Source organism: Notolepis coatsorum (genome assembly GCF_963971535.1).
Source record: "Notolepis coatsorum genome assembly, chromosome: 3".
Lineage (NCBI taxonomy): Eukaryota > Metazoa > Chordata > Actinopteri > Aulopiformes > Paralepididae > Notolepis > Notolepis coatsorum.
The window spans coordinates 163,411,029-163,433,578 of record NC_140167.1 but is presented as its reverse complement, the minus strand read 5'-3'; the positions used below and the strand labels follow the sequence as shown (position 1 = coordinate 163,433,578).

At 46.6% G+C, this 22,550-nt stretch overlaps 1 protein-coding gene across 1 annotated transcript in view; it reads left to right on the top strand.

The window, feature by feature from the left end:
- The window catches only part of rbms1b (RNA binding motif, single stranded interacting protein 1b), a 179,402-nt gene that overhangs the window by 132,095 nt on the left and 24,757 nt on the right, over positions 1-22,550 (top strand). The window contains 2 exon segments of the mRNA XM_084311557.1: positions 19,303-19,382; positions 22,414-22,532. Coding sequence (XP_084167683.1) covers positions 19,303-19,382; positions 22,414-22,532 — 199 coding nt within the window.

Here is a 22,550-nt window from a genome sequence, read left to right as displayed (position 1 = left end):
ATCGGCGACAATGTTTAGCTTTTAGTGCCAAATGATAAGAGTCTGAGGCGGAGTCTCAAAAGAGAATGTTGAATATTTATTGTGCAAAAATCACAACAGATCCTCTCCAACGGAGCCTTGTAGACTGAGTAGGGTATATCTGCAGAGCCACTGGGTAGCGAGTGCAAAGTGAGTGGATCATTGGAGTAGGGTATATCTGCAGTGCTGCAGCCCCATACTCATTGATTAATGATACTAATACAAATCTATACAATCACCTGTTGAATAAATACCATTACTTTCTAGTTATTACAAAAAAACAGTATATATAAAACAGTATCTGTAAAAAAAATATATATATATATATATATATATATATATATATATATATATATATATATATATATATATATATATATATATATATATATATATATATATATATATATTAGAGCTGGGCATAGATTAATTTTTTTAATCTAGATTAATCTACCTGCAATCCTGGAATTAATCTAGATTAATCTAGATTAAAATGGCTAAAAAAAAAAGAATCTGCCGAAGGTGTTCAAAATAGGTGTGTTCTACCCAAATAATGACCAGAGGAGGAGATTTATCCTCTCCTCTTCATCTGAGGAGTCACTAGCTGTTCTATCTCCTTGTTCAACAGCATGAACATATCTGTTATGGTTTGTAACCGACCCCAATCGCACAACACAAGACAGGTATGATGGTTTGCCAAGAAACAGATATTTATTTAGAACAGGGAAAAAGGGCACTGTCCCTTTAAGGGAGAAAACACAAAACACTGGAATAACACAAGAGGGGAAGGTAAAGTGCCTTTAAGAGGCGGGCAGGAAAAGGGAACACTATGGGAAGGTAAGGGAACGCCTAAGGGAAGGTTAAGGGAACGCCTAGGGAACAGAGGAACTAGAGACTAGGAGAACTAGGGAAAGAGGACTAGGGACTAGGAGAACTAGGGATAGAGGACTAGGGACTAGGTGGAACTAGAAGGGGAGAACTAGGGACAGAGGGGACTGAGGCCCGCGGAGGCGGGCTGGGGAACAGGGAGGAACTGGGGACAGAGAACCGCGGAGGCGGGCTGGGGACAGGGAGGAACTGGGGACTGGTGGGAAAACATCTGGGCCGCTCTGCAGAACAGAGGAGAGGGTTAATATTCAAAGGGAACAAACAGAGCAGATGCAGAACAGTCCAAATAACAAAGTAACAAAGTAAATACTATCTTCGTGTGAACAAACACACAGTGGGAGATGAAATGTCCAAAATAATATCCACGAGAGAAACAAAACAGAGTGGGAGATGAAATGTCCAAACTAATAACTAAGTGAGAACTAAAGGAGGCAATACGCTGGGTGAGTGACATCACAATCAAAACTCACCCAGGCGTATGCGTAATGGTGCAGGAACAGCAGCGGGACGAGGGCAAGGGGCATTACGCTGAGTGAGTGACATCACAATCAAAACTCACCCAGGCGTATGCGTAAAGGTACAGGGACAGCAGCGGGAACGGGGGCAAGAGGCATTACGCTGAGTGAGTGACATCACAATCAAAACTCACCCAGGCGTATGCGTAAAGGTACAGGGACAGCAGCGGGAACGGGGGCAAGGGCACTACGCTGAGTGAGTGACATCACAATCAAAACTCACCCAGGCGTATGCGTAAAGGTACAGGGACAGCAGCGGGAACGGGGGCAAGGGCACTACGCTGAGTGAGTGACATCACAATCAAAACTCACCCAGGCGTATGCGTAAAGGTACAGGGACAGCAGCGGGAACGGGGGCAAGGGCACTACGCTGAGTGAGTGACATCACAATCAAAACTCACCCAGGCGTATGCGTAAAGGTACAGGGACAGCAGGGGGGCGAGGGCATCGCCACCGGGTGGCTGGCTGTCCGAGCCGCGGGACAGAGTGCTGGAACAGTGGCGGTGGCGAGGGTGTCGTCCACCGGGTAGCCGCTGTCGGAGCCGAGGAACAGAATGCTGGAACAGTGGCGGTGGCGAGGGTGTCGTCCACCGGGTAGCCGCTGTCGGAGCCGAGGAACAGAGTGCGCGCCACACCTTGGTGTGCGCGTCGGAACAGAGAGCTGGAACAGTGGCGGTGGCGAGGGTGTCGTCCACCGGGTAGCCGCTGTCGGAGCCGAGGAACAGAGTGCGCGCCACACCTTGGTGTGCGCGTCGGAACAGAGAGCTGGAACAGTGGCGGTGGCGAGGGTGTCGTCCACCGGGTAGCCGCTGTCGGAGCCGAGGAACAGAGTGGCGCGCCACACCTTGGTGTGCGCGTCGGAACAGAGAGACGCATCGGGGTGCGTCTGCGAGGAGGAGTGTGCCAAGCACGAAGGTCTGGAAGATGCGCGTCGGCGCGCTGAGGTCTGGAGAGCGTGCCAAGCTCGAAGGTCTGGAAGATGCGCGTCTGTGCGCTGGTACGGAGGAGCGTGCCAAGCTCGAAGGTCTGGAAGATGCGCGTCTGTGCGCTGGTACGGAGGAGCGTGCCAAGCTCGAAGGTCTGGAAGATGCGCGTCAGTGCGCTGGTACGGAGGAGCGTGCCAAGCTCGAAGGTCTGGAAGATGCGCGTCTGTGCGCTGGTACGGAGGAGCGTGCCAAGCTCGAAGGTCTGAAGTGGAACACTGGAATACCTCCCGTAGAGGATTAGAGAGCGCAGTACAGTGTCTCCCTCCAGGCAAACGGCGGCAGGTGGCGAAGGCTTGAGCGCATCTGGCGCGCTGGTCTGGAGTGGAACACTGGAATACCTCCCGTAGAGAATTAGAGAGCGCAGTACAATGTCTCCCTCCAGGCAAACGGCGACAGGTGGCCAAAGCCCTTGAAGATGCGCGTTGCGCGCTGGTGACTGGAGAGCGTGCCAAGCCCGAGGGTCCGGGAGATGCGCGTTGGTCTAGATGTGCGTCAGGACGAACAGCTGCGCTGGGGTCTGCAGTGGAGCGCTGGGGTGCCTCCCGTGGAAGTTACAGGGAGCGCAGAACAGTCTCCTCCACAGGCTACGGCGACAGCAGACGAAGGCTGGAGCAAACATCTCAAGGCTGGAGAGATCCATCTTACAGCATTGGTAGACCAGAGGATCTCCCGAAAGAGTCTAGATGTTAGAGAATATGACTCAGCATGAATACAACACGACCCCACGCCAAAACGAGGGGAAGCGCCCTGGTATTTAAAGCCCACAGGGGGACTAATTAGCCTGCCATCACAGGTGCGAGAGATAATAGAATATCAAACAGGTGTGGCCACTAAGGGTAAGGAACGAGAGGGTGGGGGCTAGAGAGAGTGAGTAGGGAATTCCTAACAGTAGGCTTAAAGAAGACAGAGAAAAGGTAGTGAGCAGCGGGCAAAACCTCACAGTACCCCCCCCTCAACGGGAGCCACCCGGCGACCCAAAACAAATACAGACAGAGTGGCAGGGGGCAAAACAAGAGGTACTGGCCAAGCCAGCAGGGGAAGCCACCACAAGAGTGGGGCTAGCAAAAGAAACAGGGTCGCCGAGGGGTAACTAGGGTAGCAGAGGGGCAACTGGTCTAGAGGAACTGGGTCTAGAGAACTAGTCTAGCGAACTGGGCAAGAGAACCGGTCTAGAGAACTGGTTTAGGGAACTGGTCTAGAGAACTGGTCTAGAGGAACTGGTCTAGAGGAACTGGGTCTAGAGAACTGGTCTAGAGCAACTGGTCTAGAGGAACTGAGGGGCAAGCAGGGTAGCTAAGGGGTAACCATGGAAGCACCGGGAAAGGGCTAGCAGAGGGAAGGTTAGCTGCCAGGGCACTGATAGCTACAGGGCCTATGCTAGCTGTACTGCTACATCAACATAGAGGCTGCGCAAGCTGCCGGAGCCAGGCTAGCAGAGGGAAAGGGTAGCTGCCAGGGCACTGATAGCTACAGGGCCTATGCTAGCTGTACTGCTACATCAACATAGAGGCTGCGCTAGCTGCCGGAGCTAGGCTGGCAGACAGGGCTGGACCAGCATGAGAGCACAAGCTAGCTGGAAGGACAGTCCTAGCTGTGTGAGAAAAACTGACCTTGCTAGCTGAAAGGGCAGTCCTAGCAGTGGGATAAACTACACAAAAAAGTGGAGGCCATGCAGAGGGACCGGGTTAGCTGCTTGGGCCTGGCTAGCTACAGGGCCTATGCCAGCTGCAAGGCTGCATTAACATAGAGACTGTGCTAACAGCCGGGGCCAAGCTAGCAGACCGGGGCCATGCAGAGGGAAACTGGGTTAGCCGCCAGGGCATGGCTAGCTACAGGGGGGTCAAACAGGGCAAAACTGGAAGCAAACAGGGGAGCTAACCGGGGAGACTAACAAGCTAAACAGGGGAGTAACAGGCTAACAAGGGAGCTAAACAGGACTAACAGGGAAGCTAAACTGGGCAAACAGGGAAGCTAACAGGGCTAACAGGGGAGCTAGAGGGGAGACTAACAAGCTAACAGGGGAGCTAGAGGGCTAACAGGGGAGCTAGAGGGAACAAGAAAAAAAAAGGCAAACTCAACATACACCGTCTGTGCTGGCTGGGGTCGTCGACTTGGTGGGGTCGTACTGTTATGGTTTGTAACCGACCCCAATCGCACAACACAAGACAGGTATGATGGTTTGCCAAGAAACAGATATTTATTTAGAACAGGGAAAAAGGGCACTGTCCCTTTAAGGGAGAAAACACAAAACACTGGAATAACACAAGAGGGGAAGGTAAAGTGCCTTTAAGAGGCGGGCAGGAAAAGGGAACACTATGGGAAGGTAAGGGAACGCCTAAGGGAAGGTTAAGGGAACGCCTAGGGAACAGAGGAACTAGAGACTAGGAGAACTAGGGAAAGAGGACTAGGGACTAGGAGAACTAGGGATAGAGGACTAGGGACTAGGTGGAACTAGAAGGGGAGAACTAGGGACAGAGGGGACTGAGGCCCGCGGAGGCGGGCTGGGGAACAGGGAGGAACTGGGGACAGAGAACCGCGGAGGCGGGCTGGGGACAGGGAGGAACTGGGGACTGGTGGGAAAACATCTGGGCCGCTCTGCAGAACAGAGGAGAGGGTTAATATTCAAAGGGAACAAACAGAGCAGATGCAGAACAGTCCAAATAACAAAGTAACAAAGTAAATACTATCTTCGTGTGAACAAACACACAGTGGGAGATGAAATGTCCAAAATAATATCCACGAGAGAAACAAAACAGAGTGGGAGATGAAATGTCCAAACTAATAACTAAGTGAGAACTAAAGGAGGCAATACGCTGGGTGAGTGACATCACAATCAAAACTCACCCAGGCGTATGCGTAATGGTGCAGGAACAGCAGCGGGACGAGGGCAAGGGGCATTACGCTGAGTGAGTGACATCACAATCAAAACTCACCCAGGCGTATGCGTAAAGGTACAGGGACAGCAGCGGGAACGGGGGCAAGAGGCATTACGCTGAGTGAGTGACATCACAATCAAAACTCACCCAGGCGTATGCGTAAAGGTACAGGGACAGCAGCGGGAACGGGGGCAAGGGCACTACGCTGAGTGAGTGACATCACAATCAAAACTCACCCAGGCGTATGCGTAAAGGTACAGGGACAGCAGCGGGAACGGGGGCAAGGGCACTACGCTGAGTGAGTGACATCACAATCAAAACTCACCCAGGCGTATGCGTAAAGGTACAGGGACAGCAGCGGGAACGGGGGCAAGGGCACTACGCTGAGTGAGTGACATCACAATCAAAACTCACCCAGGCGTATGCGTAAAGGTACAGGGACAGCAGGGGGGCGAGGGCATCGCCACCGGGTGGCTGGCTGTCCGAGCCGCGGGACAGAGTGCTGGAACAGTGGCGGTGGCGAGGGTGTCGTCCACCGGGTAGCCGCTGTCGGAGCCGAGGAACAGAATGCTGGAACAGTGGCGGTGGCGAGGGTGTCGTCCACCGGGTAGCCGCTGTCGGAGCCGAGGAACAGAGTGCGCGCCACACCTTGGTGTGCGCGTCGGAACAGAGAGCTGGAACAGTGGCGGTGGCGAGGGTGTCGTCCACCGGGTAGCCGCTGTCGGAGCCGAGGAACAGAGTGCGCGCCACACCTTGGTGTGCGCGTCGGAACAGAGAGCTGGAACAGTGGCGGTGGCGAGGGTGTCGTCCACCGGGTAGCCGCTGTCGGAGCCGAGGAACAGAGTGGCGCGCCACACCTTGGTGTGCGCGTCGGAACAGAGAGACGCATCGGGGTGCGTCTGCGAGGAGGAGTGTGCCAAGCACGAAGGTCTGGAAGATGCGCGTCGGCGCGCTGAGGTCTGGAGAGCGTGCCAAGCTCGAAGGTCTGGAAGATGCGCGTCTGTGCGCTGGTACGGAGGAGCGTGCCAAGCTCGAAGGTCTGGAAGATGCGCGTCTGTGCGCTGGTACGGAGGAGCGTGCCAAGCTCGAAGGTCTGGAAGATGCGCGTCAGTGCGCTGGTACGGAGGAGCGTGCCAAGCTCGAAGGTCTGGAAGATGCGCGTCTGTGCGCTGGTACGGAGGAGCGTGCCAAGCTCGAAGGTCTGAAGTGGAACACTGGAATACCTCCCGTAGAGGATTAGAGAGCGCAGTACAGTGTCTCCCTCCAGGCAAACGGCGGCAGGTGGCGAAGGCTTGAGCGCATCTGGCGCGCTGGTCTGGAGTGGAACACTGGAATACCTCCCGTAGAGAATTAGAGAGCGCAGTACAATGTCTCCCTCCAGGCAAACGGCGACAGGTGGCCAAAGCCCTTGAAGATGCGCGTTGCGCGCTGGTGACTGGAGAGCGTGCCAAGCCCGAGGGTCCGGGAGATGCGCGTTGGTCTAGATGTGCGTCAGGACGAACAGCTGCGCTGGGGTCTGCAGTGGAGCGCTGGGGTGCCTCCCGTGGAAGTTACAGGGAGCGCAGAACAGTCTCCTCCACAGGCTACGGCGACAGCAGACGAAGGCTGGAGCAAACATCTCAAGGCTGGAGAGATCCATCTTACAGCATTGGTAGACCAGAGGATCTCCCGAAAGAGTCTAGATGTTAGAGAATATGACTCAGCATGAATACAACACGACCCCACGCCAAAACGAGGGGAAGCGCCCTGGTATTTAAAGCCCACAGGGGGACTAATTAGCCTGCCATCACAGGTGCGAGAGATAATAGAATATCAAACAGGTGTGGCCACTAAGGGTAAGGAACGAGAGGGTGGGGGCTAGAGAGAGTGAGTAGGGAATTCCTAACAGTAGGCTTAAAGAAGACAGAGAAAAGGTAGTGAGCAGCGGGCAAAACCTCACAATATCTCTTCTTTTTGTAATTTCCAGTGTTTCTTTTAAAACCAGATTTATCGTAATTTTCTGTGCCCTTCCTTTGATGCCATTAACATTGTTACACTGATATTGACAGCTCTCTCCAGTGTCAAATCACTCTCTGTCAGTAGTTTCTTCTGTGAACCTTCATTTCTTAATCCACAGACAAACCTGTCTCTCAATGTGTCTTTTAGTGAATCTCTAAATTCACAATGCTGCTGACTGGTTGCTCACACACAGACTGCTGCAGAAGCAGGTTTCTCAACAAATTCAGTGCAAGCTCAGTGTAACAGTTCCATGAATGAATGAATGAATGAATGAATGAATGAATGAATGAATGAATGAATGAATGAATGAATGAATGAATGAATGAATGAAAACGTTATTTAACAGATTGCAGAATGGGTACAATACAGTACGGCTCAATACATACAATTGTTAAGCGGATGCAGACCAGAGAAAGACGTTTGTCTTGTTTACATCAGGGTCCCCCATTTTCATTTATTTGCTCCACATTGTCATTAGCCCCTTTCATGACTGTGTGAATCCACAGTCACTTGCTCCTCAATAGGAAACCAACCTAGATTTACCATGAAGGACTGGTTCTGGCCGAACCGTTCGTTATACAAGAATCACAGAGAAATTACAAAGGTACTCACAGTTGCACGAGGATTTCGGACAGAGATAAGGGATGGTGCGCATGCGCTGTGATCACCCAACGGCGGAAATAATGCCGTTTTGAGTAGTTTATAAAAATGATTTAAAATGTTTATTAGCAACGCAGAGCTTTCAAACCATCCCGTATCTCTGTCCGAAACCCTTGTGCAACTGTGAGCACCTTTGAAACGTCTCTGTGATTCTTGTATAACGAACGGTTCAGCCAGAACCAGTCCTTCATGGTAAATCTAGGTTAGTTTCCTATTGAGGAGCAAGTGACTGTGGATTCACTCCGTGCATCACAGTCACGAAAGGGGCTACATTGTCATCAAACGGTCCAATATTTCCAATAACCCAAGCCATTTCTGTTGTAAACACTCACGATAGTCCAGTCGATCCTTCCTTTAGTGTGTAAAGTGGATTTCCTCCTCTTGTAGATGTTTCCCAGTGCCGCCCGTATCAACGTGAGCTAACATGCTAACTCGCTAACATTAATAATGTAAACAAAGCTTGCAACGGACTTCTTTTTTCTTGCATTGCGCAGATTCAGACGTCCTCATCGCCGAATTGTGTTATATCCTGAGGACTTCTTAACCTCACCTGTATAACAATGATTACCGGACCACTACTTTAGTTTAACACATTATTCTGACTACAGCTCCGGTAGTGCAATCACTTCCTGGTACCACAGCTGGGAACTACGGCAAGTATTTAAGGACAATACAGACCCAACGTTGAGAAAAAGATTAACGGCGTCAATTATATTATCGCGCGATACTAGTCTCGCGATAACGCAGCACGTTAACGCCGTTAACGGCCCAGCTCTAATATATATATATAATTTATATACTTTTTTTTTTTTTTTTTTTTTTTTTTAATGTATGCACTGGTATCGGATAAGTATCGGTATCGGCCGATACCCAAAGCTTAGGTATCGGAATCGGATCGGAAAGGAAAAAATGGTATCGGAACATCTCTAGTGAGAACATAGGGCTGTGAGAACATAGGGCTGTAGGAACATCGGGCTGTGAGAACATAGGGCTGTGAGAACATAGGGCTGTGAGAACATAGGGCTGTAGGAACATAGGGCTGTAGGGACATAGGGCTGTGAGAACATAGGGCTGTGAGAACATAGGGCTGTAGGAACATAGGGCTGTGAGAACATAGGGCTGTAAGAACATAGGGCTGTAGGAACATAGGGCTGTGAGAACATAGGGCTGTAAGAACATAGGGCTGTGAGAACATAGGGCTGTGAGAACATAGGGCTGTGAGAACATAGGGCTGTGAGAACATAGGGCTGTAGGAATATAGGGCTGTAGGAACATAGGGCTGTGAGAACATAGGGCTTAGGGCAGTGGGAACATAGGGCTGTAGGAACATAGGGCTGTATGAACATAGGGCTGTAGGAACATAGGGCTGTGAGAACATAGGGCTGTAGTAACATAGGGCTGTAGGAACATAGGGCTGTAGGAACATCGGGTTGTGGGAACATAGGGCTGTAGGAACATAGGGCTGTAGGAACATAGGGCTGTAGGAACATTGGGCTGTGGGAACATAGGGCTGTAGGAACATAGGGCTGTAAGAACATAGGGCTGTGGGAACATAGGGCTGTAGGAACATAGTGCTGTGGTAATATAGGGCTGTGGGAACATAGGGCAGTGGGAACATAGAGCTGTAGACATAGACAGGCTCCTGATGGAATAGCGTGGGCTTATCAAGTGAGTTTCCTGTTCTGTGTTTCGACACAATAACTGGCCTTATATGCTATTTTTAACCAGCCAGTCATTTGAACATGTAGAATAGGTTCCAAGATTCCATTCCAACAGTTTTGTGATGTAAGATGGAGGTTTACCAATAATGGCTTCATACAGAAACAATCACGTCTCTCTGCGAGAGAGAACCACACAAGAACCTTACCATACAGGACACAATGATGGAACCATAACTGTCTCTCTGCCAGAGAGGACCAACCGTATCACACAGGACACAATGATGGAACCATAACTGTCTCTCTGCCAGAGAGGACCAACCTTATCATACAGGACACAATGATGGAACCATAACTGTCTCTCTGCCAGAGAGGACCAACCTTATCATACAGGACACAATGATGGAACCATAACTGTCATTAGTGATACATCTAAAGACAGAATGATTTACAGAGTCCAGGGCCCTCATGTATCAACCTGTCGTACGCACAGATATGTGCTTAAGCCGTGCGTACGACCATTCCTAAGCAAAGTGTGGGATTTATCTATTTGAACTTGTGCTTGACTTTGTGCGTATATTTAAGCACAGGTCGGACCATGCGTAGGTGGCGCCGGTGGTAGAATATTTTCACAACGCGGAAATAAGCACTGACTGTGCTCTGCGTAACTCAACTCGTTATTATTTTGCGCATATATTGCAGAAATACGGGAACGTTTTGATTATATTTAAAAGGCTTTGCCATTGTTAAACGTAATAAGTGGAACCCCGAAGCTGTAAGCAGAATACAAGTCATATGAACACCCACGATATAAAAACGCATTGCAATTAGAACAGACAGAGGTTATTTGTTGAGTGTATGTGTATACAAAACCCTTGCAATAAATGTGTCTTATGAATGAAAAGCATACATGCTCTGGACACAGAGCATATATCGTGTGGGTGATATTACAGAATTTCACTTATTTAGTTTTACAATGTCAAAGCGTTCCCGTATTTCTGCAATCTATGCGCAAAATAATAACAAGTTGAGTTCTAACAAAGAACGTATTACATGCTGGTAGGCTGATAGAGTAAACTATGATATGAATATGATATGATCATATAAATACTGGTCCGTCCGCGAGGATATCGAGGACTCGGATAGCCATTAAGCCATTTGAGAATATAGGTGGCCTATAGCCTATACATATTATTTAATGTTTTCATAAGCGTAAAGATACAACAGCTAGATTAATGATCAAGTTAGTTTACTGTATGCAGGCTTTGCAGGGCTGTGTGTTATATATGCGCAAGTTACTGTTGCATAATGTAGGCTGGCTGCTATTATATGTAATTCATAGGCTACCTAATACCAACAACAAAATGGATTGTATCATATGCCTCTACACACATTATATTATACACATCATATTATATCTTGGTTCGGCAGCGCCTCTGTGAACAATCTCTCAGAGTTTGCTCCATCAATAAACGCGCATTTTGGCTGATAATGTGCCGGTGGCAGGAGTCTCATTCAGGCCTAATTGTATTTAATTCAATTGTAATGTTATTACTGGGGTATCTAAAACATCACAATGTAGATCAGGGTTATCCACTGACTGAAGCCATAATGACTCTGATCAGAACCACGGGCTCATGACGAGCGCACACAATAGGCATTGTAGAGCGCAGAGTTGGCGTGCTGAAATTGATTTAATTTCAGTCATTACAGCTTAATGTCATTTATTTTTGTCAATGTGCTGGTTCTGTAGCAGGACTGGGTCAGTCAACATCCTTGGCTCCCGGCGCACCGAAGATTATACGTTCAAGTTCGGTCTCAGTGAAGTCTCTCAGAGTTCGCTTGGGTTAGTCCACTTTTCCACATTTTATGGGGGTGTTTCATTACCGTATATGGTTAATCGGGGCGGTTCTGGTATGCAAATACGTGAAAGTGTGCACGAGCCTCGGCGTAGGACCAAGGTGATATTTATCATGACAGGTGTGCGTAGGACCTGTGTATGCACGTGTGATGAATCCCGTTTTTTTTGTGCGTGCACACATTCTAAATTCTGTGCTTAAGTATGGAAATAGAACATTTTCTACGTCACGTTGATGAATGAGGGCCCAGGGCCCTCATTTATCAACAATTCTTAGAAAGTGTTCTATTTCCGTACGTAAGCACAGAATTTAGAATGTGTGTACGCACAGAAATATTGGGATTTATCAACCCTGCGTACACGGGTCCTACGCACACTCCGTGTTGATAAATACCTCTTTGTTCTACCGTCAATGCTCGTGCATGATTATCCATATATGGTAATGAAACACCCCCCATGGGATGTGAAATAATAGACTGACCCGAGCGAACTCTGAGAAACTCCACGAGAGATTGTTCACTGAGGCGCTCTCGAACCAAGAAGACACAACCCGTGTTATGGGATAAATAAAAGGCTGGCGGACTTGTACATGGTGATGTCAGATATCAACGGCTGCCTAAGACCATTGCTGCAATTCTGCCTGGATAGCTCAAAATACTAATAAAGACTGTTCGTTAACCACTGTTTGGCGTTGGTGTGTCATTATTATAACCATGCTGGAATATGAATGCCTTTATTCGTGTAGTTTGATTGGCTACCGGGTATTTGTAGAGGCATATGATACAATCTATTTTGTTGTCGGTATTAGGTAGCCTATATGAATTACATATAATAGCAGCCATAGCCTACATTATGCAACAGTAACTTGCACATATATAATAGCACATGGCACAGCCCTGCGAACCCTGCACAACAGTAAACTAACTTGATCATTAATCTAGCTGTTGTATCTTTACGCTTATGAAAACATTAAATAATATGTATAGGCTATAGGCCGTCGCTTTGCATTAATAGCCTATATTCTCAAATGGCATTTAATGGCTATCCGACTCCTCGCTATCCTCGCTGACGGACTAGTATACCTTATATCATATCATATTCCTATATGTCTCCCAGGAATCGTGGGGCTCTGGCGAATAAAGGTTGGGAAGACCCTGCTATGATAGCCCATCCTTTATAATGACTGTTATAGGCTATTTCATTTACAGTTTACTCTATCAGCCTATACCCAGCATGTAATACGTTCTTTGTTAGAACTCAACTCGTTATTATTTTGCGCATAGATTGCAGAAATACGGGAACGTTTGGATTTATATTGAAAAGGCTTTGACATTGTAAAACTAAATAAGTGCAATTATGTAAGCAGAATACAAGTCATATCACCCACATGATAATGCTCTGTATCCAGAGCATGTATGCTTTTCATTCATTTAAGACACATTTATTGCAAGGGTTTTGTATACACATACTACACTCAACAAATAACCTCTGTTCTCGTTGCAATGCGTTTTTTATTCTTTCTAGAAGGGGGAAGAAGTAAGAACACTATATCGTGGGTGTTCATATGACTTGTATTCTGCTTACAGCTTCGAAATTCCACTTGTTTCGTTTAACAATGGCAAAGCCTTTAAAATATAATCAAAACGTTCCCGTATTTCTGCAATCTATGCGCAAAATAATAACGAGTTACGCGGAGCGCAGTCAGTACACCCTGTATATTCCGATAACGCTATATATAAACCATGCTGCATTCATTCGGAGAGAAAGACCTATTATTCCAAATGCTATTTATAGGGTTTTGACCATAATTACACTACTGTTGCTATTTTACAATGAACTATAATGAATTACGGGCCATACAGAACACGCCAGTGTTGAAACTAATTCACGGAAGCTTATTTCCGCCGTTGTAATATTCATATTCTACCACCGGGCGCCAGCTACGCATGCTCCGAGCTGTGCGTAGATATACGCACAAAGTCAAGCACAAGTTCAATTTGATAAGTCCCACACTTTGCTTAGAAATTATCGTACGCACGGGTTACGCACATATCTGTGCGTACGCAACGTTGATAAATGAGGGCCCAGAGGCTTTAGAGTGGAAGCGGCAGCATGTCTCCATAATCCAAAATAGACAGAAAAACACAAAAACTGTTTGTTTCTGTACAAAAAGACAAACACAGTTTACTAGCAAGCGATTCTCAACAGGGGTGCCGCGGATTTAAATAAATTTTTTTTTATTTATTTTTTTATTCTTTTTGGATTACAGAAAATTATCACTAAAGTGCTATCTGTTGCAGCTGCACTGTTTTCCATGAAAATACCATATTTGGATAAGTTTGACCATTTCTCAAAATCTGAAAATCATTATTTAATAAAACACAGAAAAGGATCACCAAGTTACTCTGGATAAAAAAAAACTTTACAGACAACATTGAGACAAAGCTTCCTGACACATCTCCATCCAAACTCTTGGAAGAACTCATTGAAATCTCATCTGATACCACCAGGGCCCCGTTCCATGTACCGGGATAACCGAGTTAGCCGGATAAAGTTATCCGGCTAACTCGGTTATCCCGACTTTCCGATTTCATGTACCTGGATTTCCCAAATCACCATGACAACATATCCAAAAGTTTGAGCCTGCTCGAAAGCAGAGTTCAAGTTCAACTTAGCCGGATCACGCAGAGCCACGCCCCCGCAAAGAAGTGACAGCCCGTTTCCTGAAACTATTCCCACAGTCTACGATCTGCATTATACCATTCTGAATTACGTTTTTGTGCTCCATTCTTCCAGAGGGGGCTTTTGAAATGTAAAATAGACCCAAAATGCTGATATTAAATTCACTTTGTCCTAAATAATGCACGTTATATATACCGTGGCGACGGTGGCGCTCGCTCGTGCGACGTACACATGATGTGGTTATTTTAATTGTAACTGGGATTAAGATGTCTGATGAGATGCGCTGTTTGACGGATTTGAGAAATTGAATGAGCCGTTGACGTCACATGAATGAATGAGGATGAAGAAATAAAACTTCATTCAAAATAAGGGATATTCTAAACACGGGTCTCTCGTTCATTAATGTATAAACAATGAATCTATCCCATCTGGCACAGTGGCCCAGCGGTAGCGCTCATGTCTCCCAACCTAGCGATCCGGGTTCAAATCCCCGTGTTTCCAATATGATTTTTTTGAATATAATATTAATGATTATACGCCAAAGTAGCCTGGTTTTAAGTTAAAATGTTATAAATCTACATGCATTGAGGATGTCATTCTTTATATAGCTCTCAACGTGCACCAAATTGAATTATTCCTATATTGCAAAAAGAAGGAAAAGACTAGGCGGGTATTGAACCCCGGTCGTCCGTGTGGAAGTCAAAAGAACAACCCGTTGGACCACATAGGAGATAAGTTAAACATTGACTATACATCAATCAATGGGCAAGAAAGCCGTCTCGTAATTCTGTATAACAGTTAACTAGTTATTTTCGCTAGCAAGATCTCATTTGATTATTCAATCCAGCAGGCAAGTTTAAAGAAATATAATCTGATTGATTGAGGTAATGAGGGACTTAGAATTAGCCTATAGATAACGCATTTAACTTGTCGGCGAGGCGATTGAGCCTATTGCAATCTGTCAATAAAGTCTTAAATCAATTAATCAATCAATGCCGTTGAGAATCAGGGTCTCTGCCATCGATACGTGCTGGCTTTCCACCTAAAACGGGAGCGCGCATCTAGCCTGACTTGAGCCTGACTCTCAAGTCTGGCTTGAGTTAACGAGACTGAATCCTGCTTTGTGAAACAGGAAAATCCCGGCTTTGAACATCGGGTTAACTGAAGCTGGATAATGGACATGTTGATCGACTTAGTTGAACCACGTACATGGAACGGGGCCCTGGAGAGCTAGTTTCAGAGTGTGGTGCTGAGTACCAAGTATCTCATGATGCAGCAGTTAAGGTGTTGATACCATTCAGCACCACATATCTGTGTGAAGCTGGCTTTTCATCCATGACAGCTCTGAAAACAAAATATAGGGCCAAGTTGAGCCTTGAGGATGACATGCGTGTTGCCTTGTCAAAGATCTCCCCACGTATAGACAGTATTATTAGCCAGCAGCAGCAGACCTCGCATTGAGCTAGAAATGTCCACTGAGTGAACGAGTGCTTATTTTCTGTATTTATTTATATTTTAAATTGTCAAACTTATCCAAATATGCAATTTTTATGGAGAACAGTGCAGCTGCAACATATAGCACTTTAGTGATCCTTTTCTGTATTTAAAAAAAAATACATGATTTTAAGTTTTTGAGAAATGGTCACACTTATCCAAATATGCAATTTTTATGGAAAAGTGTGCAGCTGCAACAGATAGCACTTTAGTGATGATTTTCTGTAATTTTATTTAAAGAAATATGCTATTTGATTTACTACTACAAGCAGTGTAATGCCAACAGTACTAAGCCATTTAGACCTGAAACACCTGTTAATAATGCATTATATAGCCTGCATATACACACAAATGTGTTTCCCGGTTTCTTAAATAAACATTATTTTGAAAGCAAGCACTTTTGTCATCATTGTAGCAAAAAAGACAGGACCGGAAAAGTCTTTATCGTATGTAGGGGTGCCCTGGAATATTTTATTGAACACAGGGGTGCCTTGGCAGCAGAAAGGTTGAGAACCCCTGATCTACATGACATTTAAATGTACATTTCCAAGATATTTATATTCTTTAACTCTCTCGATATCAGATCCATTCAGACATTCACATACCGTAATTCCTCTAATAGTAACCCCGGCTTGTATTTGTTTCAACTGTAGCGGATACCAGGCTTGTATTAGGAGGAGGCATGTATAAGAGAGAGGCCTATATTTCTAATTTTCAAACAGATCATAATGAATAAATCAACATTTTGTGTCAGTTTGAACCCAGTAAAATGTACTGGGTTCATTTATTGAAACCAAGTACTGTATGAAATACGGTAGTAAACAGTGCAATTACAGGTAGTCAAAAAAAGTTAAAAAAAAAGTAAAATAGTGCAATCACAATACTGGTATAATAATAATAATAATAACTTCGTTTTATACAATTCTGAGGTAGGCTTACTCTCTTGGTAAACATTAACACCATGTCTTGTGTGTGTCTGTGCGTGTGTACGTGCTGCGCTTGTGTGTGTCTGTGTGTGCGCGCTGCGCTTGTGTGTGTGGTCCGCATGTGGTCAAGTCCCGGCTTGTATTAGGAGGCCGGCTTATAATTGCTTAGCTCAACAGCGCACCCGGTCATTAATAGAGACCCGGTTTTTAATTGAATACCAGTTACTATTAGAGGAATTACGGTAGGTACCAAAATCATCTCCTGTATCTGGAGAACAGAGAGGACTACACTTCCCACGTGAGCAAGAGTGACACGACACAGGCTTCATCCATACAGCTGATTGCATTGAGTACGACAGGTGGACCCAGTCCATCGTGTAATGGCCATGTGACCCATTTGCCCGTTTGTGACGGAAAGCTTGGCTTTTGTGGGATTAAAGAAGCTCTCATGGAACTAAGTGTGCAGGACCTTCTTCCATAGTAGTGATGTGTAATCAGTTGTAACATCTGGATTCTATCTTGGATCTATATTTTGTATAGTGTTTGGACTTTATTCCTTTTACTTATTTTACTGTATGAAGCACATTCCCAGTGGGCTCATACAGAACCAAGCATTTCACTGTAATGTACATGTACTTTATACGTGAGAAATAAAACAAAACTTGAACTTGAAACTTGGAGCTGCTCCACAGACAATGAATTGGACAGACAGTAAATGTGACAAGGAGAGCAGCCAGCGATATCTTTTGGGGATAGCAGTATTCTGGTCTGGACCCGATGACAACTACTATAGAATAAATAAAAACTCTCTCTCTCTCTCTCTGCCTCTTCCCCTCTCTCTCTCTCTCTCTCTCTCTCTCTCTCTCTCTCCCCCCCTCTCTCTCTCTCCCTCTCCCCCCTCCCTCTCCCCTCTCTCTCTCTCTCCGTCCCCCCCTCTCTCTCTCTCTCCCTCTCTCTCTCGCCCTCTCTCTCTCCCCCCTCTCTCTCTCTCTCTCTCTCCCTCTTTCTCCTAAATCAGTCTCCCATTCATCGTCCATAGAGCAGCTCCAGACTGCACACCTGCTGACAACAGGAGTTTGTTGAGTGTTAGTTCCCTCGTTGAGTGTTAGTTCCCTCGTTGAGTGTTAGTTCCCTCGTTGAGTGTTAGTTCCCTCGTTGAGTGTTAGTTCCCTCGTTGAGTGTTAGTTCCCTCACGTCTGGCTTCGGGAGAGAGTTGTCTTTGCTCGCAAATGTTTATTTATTTAAAAAACAAAAAAGAACATAACTCAATTTACATGTTCGAAAAGGAGTAGGAAGACGTATACACTTATTTAATCCTACCCCTTTTCCACTACTCAAAATGAATGTAATTGCTTACTAATTTAAATCTTTGACTTCTCCTGGTAGTACGTACACTAAGAATTTTTAAGTTGAGTTCTCCCCTCAGATTATAACCCCCCGCTCTTTCAAAGAACAGTTTTTGAACTTTTCCTGGAAGTACATTACCTTTTGCTTTACACATTATTTGTGCTGTTTTAAATCCCACACGATCAGTTAACGTTAATGTCACTGACTGGAGTTGTCGTACACCAATATAGGAATAACGCGTACGATTTCTTCAGGACCAATAGCGTTCCGGATCCAACAAATGTATAGATGAACGGAGCCGTTTGTGAAGAACACTTTGGTGACGCCTGCCGTGGTTTGATCACAGCGCTGACGGGGGCTCCTCCCTTCACGCTCGCATGACCAAACACTCCACTGAAGAACCTGAAAGGCCCTCGATTCACAAAGCAGCAACTCTATATCTGTGTGCGGTGCGCATCCATGCGTTTGTGTGTTTCTGTGCATGTGCGCACTGCACTTGTGTGTGTGTGTCTGTGCGTGTGCGCACTGCACTTGTGTGTGTGTGTCTGTGCGTGTGCACGCTGCACTTGTGTGTGTCTGTGCGTCTGCGCTCTGCACTTGTGTGTGTCTGTGCGTGTGCGTGCTGCACTTGTGTGTGTCTGTGTGTGTCTGTGTGTGCGTGCTGAGCTTGTGTGTATCTGTGTATGCGCACTGCACTTGTGTCTTGTGTGTGTCTGCGCTTGTGTGTGTCTGTGTGTGCGCGCTGCGCTTGTGTGTGTGGTCTGCATGTGGTCAAGTCCCTGCATGTTGGCTCTACTAGACGAGATTGAAACCACATTAAAGGGGAACTATTTTACTATTTCTTTCACTATTTGGGCACTTTTACACAATTCCTGTGAGTCTATGGAACACCTCTGTAATATATATATTTTTTTTATTCATTGTTTTGTATTTCTAATCAAGTCCTCAAAAACAGCATTTTTCTACCTCAAGATTTCGAGCTGTTTTGAGCCTGGGCTGCAGGTGCCACCTAAACCACTGCGGAGCGTCCCAACATTAACATGCAGCAGTGACTATATGACATCACATATAGGCACATTTTCAAACGACTCAGTTCAGTGAGGGTGAATATTGTGAGAGGAGAATTGGAAGAATGCGCCAATATGAGAATTTTGAGACATAGATCATATTAATATAAGTTCACATAGCTAGGAAACAATGCTAAACACTCAAGGCCATTTATAAGATAGTTCCCCTTTAAGTTTCTTCTGAACTGCAGCCATCTGTCCACAGAGAGAGAGAGTGAGACGGATGTCTCTTGGAAAGCACCCACCTTTCCGTTCACTCCCAAAACCAAACAAACTTTGTTGTGTTGTTGTGAGTTTTCACTGATGATCTACGTCTGTCTTCTTCCCAGGATGGAGTCGACTGAGAAATGCGATGCAGTCATCTCACACTTCAACGGGAAGTTTATCAAGACACCTCCAGGCATCCCAGGTAACGCACACGTCACGTCATGTGCCCCTTTATTAATCCTCTTGGGGAAATTCAAGTGTCATAGCAGCATGGGGTAATAATATAGAACAAAGTGCAAGTAGTAATGATAATAATGATAACAGTAGTAGTAGTGAGTGGCAGGATTCAATCAGGCAGTAGTAATAGTGATGATGATGGTATACATGGTCCAAACCGTATTAACACACTGCACCGGAGTCCATGCAGTGTTTGAGTCAGACAGTCATAACAGTGTGTATTAGTCAGATAGTCCTAACAGCCGTTAGTTCTCCAGCAGTTGGCAGCAGTCACATAACTCACACAAACTCCCATATGGACGGTAGAATGATGCAGTTTAACCATAACTCTGTGTTAAACCAATGGGGAAATAGGCGGCCGGGTGGCACAGCGGTCTAAGCGTCTGCCCACCACCACAGAGACAGTGGGATCTAATCCAGCTGTGGTGCTTCCGGGTTGGCCGACCGTCCATACTAACACAATTGGCAGTGTTAGAGGGTGGGAAAACCCGGCGAGGGTGGGTCCTGGTCGTTGTAAAACAGCGACTCCTACAGATCGGTCGGGGCGCATGCACAGCGAGGTCGGATCCTAGGGGAGGTAGTGTGATCCTTCCACACGTTACACTCCCCCAGTGAGAGTCCACGCCGCCAGGTGAAAAGAAGTGGGGATTGGCTACACATGTGTCGGAGGAAGCATGTGATAGTCTCCGCCTTCCCAGACCGACAGTAGGGGGCAAAGCACGCAACTTTATTTATACCAGGTAGGTGATTGGGAATTGGCATAACGACTAACATTGGGATGGGAGAAAAACGGAAAAAGAAAGGGGAAAAAGGAGAAAGTAAAAAAATAAATAAAAACAATTGGGAAACCACAATTAAGAGTCTATGAGGGAATAATATAGATAAACCCGAATGTTTGTGTTACTTATTATTAAGCGTATAGAGGCAGAGACATAGTGGAGGTTAAATTCACCTCAAATAAATACACTATTCATGAAACACAGTTTTACCCTATGTTTTATACAAGTATGAACCTTCGCAAGACAAGATAAGAATAGATGAGATAAGATATTCCTTTATTGATCCCCTTGGGCATAAAAGAAAATATTGTTTGTTTCCTGTTGGTTGTCAGTTAAGGCAATGGGTAGGTAGGGAATTTATTTTATTTAATTTTTTTTTATTCTTTCCCACGGCGACTATGGATAGGGAATTTCTTTATTTAATTAAAATGTTCACAACAACATGGATGCATGTACTCTGCCAGCATGTTTAATATCCATAATACTAAAGGTTTGACTAAGATTTGTATGAAACTTTATTGTAATTTTTTTTTTAACTCATAAAATAAATTGGGTCGCACCTAAATTGGCAGGGTCGGTCGGCAACCGGAAACAAACCATTTTTTCTTTTAGGCCCTGGGGGGAAGTCCGGGCATCATAGCAGCATGGGGGAGGGGGGAGGGGAGGTACAGTATGGGCAGGGTAATAGTAGAAAGGCAATAAAATTGTATCTGAATATAAAAATACGAGAAAGAATAAACAGAGTAAACAATATAATTAACTGAATATAAAAATATGAGAAACATGTACGGTGTAAACAAAGGTGCAGACAAGGGTCTGTATGCCCTATCGGTTATATTATACGTTACAATCAAGATGGCAATAAAAAAGAATTAGAATCTGAATATATACTATGAGTAAAAGTAAACAGTGTACACAAGGTTTTTGAGAGGTCTTGATCGCCACATGGAGATCCTCTCTTGTTCAGCCAGTATCTTATGTGGGCACGCTGTGCTCAGTGCGAGTCTCCTCCATCGTCTGCGTCGTCACTGGGTGTAGCTGCTCACAGGCAGGATGTAACGCCTGGCCAGCTGATCTCTGCCCCCAGCTGGAGCCTGTGTGTCTGAAGGGCTCCCACACTACACTCAGCGCTAAGTGGCAGAGAGAGAGAGGGGGGAAAGGGGGGGAGAGAGAGAGGGGGGGGGGGGGAGAGAGGGGGGAGAAAGAGAGAGGGAGAGAGAGAGAGAGGGAGAGAGAGGGGGGAGGGAGAGAGATGGAGAGAGAGAGAGAGAGGGGGGGGAGAGAGAGAAGGGGGGAGGGAGAGAGAGGGGGGAGAGAGACAGATAGGGGGAGAGAGAGAGAGAGAGAGCCTTGTGTGGCCTCTTCTCCCACTCTAAGCTTTTTAATTGGATTATTAGACTGAAATAGTCCCTGCTGGTCTCCTTTAGGAGAGGGGGGGGATTACGGCCATACAGCTGCCAAACCACATGTCTGTGTTGCCAGGCCAGCTAGTAAAACGCCTAGTCCCAGACCCAACCCCAGACCTAACCCAGGCCTAGTCCCAGACCCAACCCCAGACCTAACCCAGGCCTAGTCCCAGACCCAACCCCAGGCCTAACCCCAGACCTAACCCCAGGCCTAACCCCAGGCCTAACCCCAGACCCAACCCCAGACCGAACCCAGGCCTAGTCCCAGACCCAACCCAGACCTAACCCCAGGCCTAACCCCAGACCTAACCCCAGGCCTAACCCCAGACCTAACCCCAGGCCTAACCCCAGGCCTAACCCCAGACCTAACCCCAGGCTTAACCCCAGACCTAACCCCAGGCCTAACCCCAGGCCTAACCCCAGGCCTAACCCCAGGCCTAGTCCCAGACCCAACCCCAGGCCTAACCCCAGACCTAACCCCAGGCCTAACCCCAGGCCTAACCCCAGGCCTAACCCCAGGCCTAACCCCAGACCTAACCCCAGGCCTAACCCCAGGCCTAACCCCAGACCTAACCCCAGGCCTAACCCCAGGCCTAACCCCAGGCCTAACCCCAGACCTAACCCCAGACCTAACCCCAGGCCTAACCCCAGGCCTAACCCCAGACCTAACCCCAGGCCTAACCCAGGCCTGGGAGTAGACAGGACAGTGAGTAGTAGAACATAGTATTTATGTAAAAAGATGTATCATTCTCTCTCTCTCTCTCTCTCTCTCTCTCTCTCTCTCTCTCTCTCTCTCTCTCTCTCTCTCTAGCTCCCCCAGAGCCTCTACTATGTAAGTTTGCTGATGGAGGGCAGAAAAAGAGGCAGAGTCAGAATAAATTTGTGCAGAACGGCCGCTGGACGAGAGAGAGAGAGGGCGATGCCAGGCTGGTGAGTCACAGGATATAG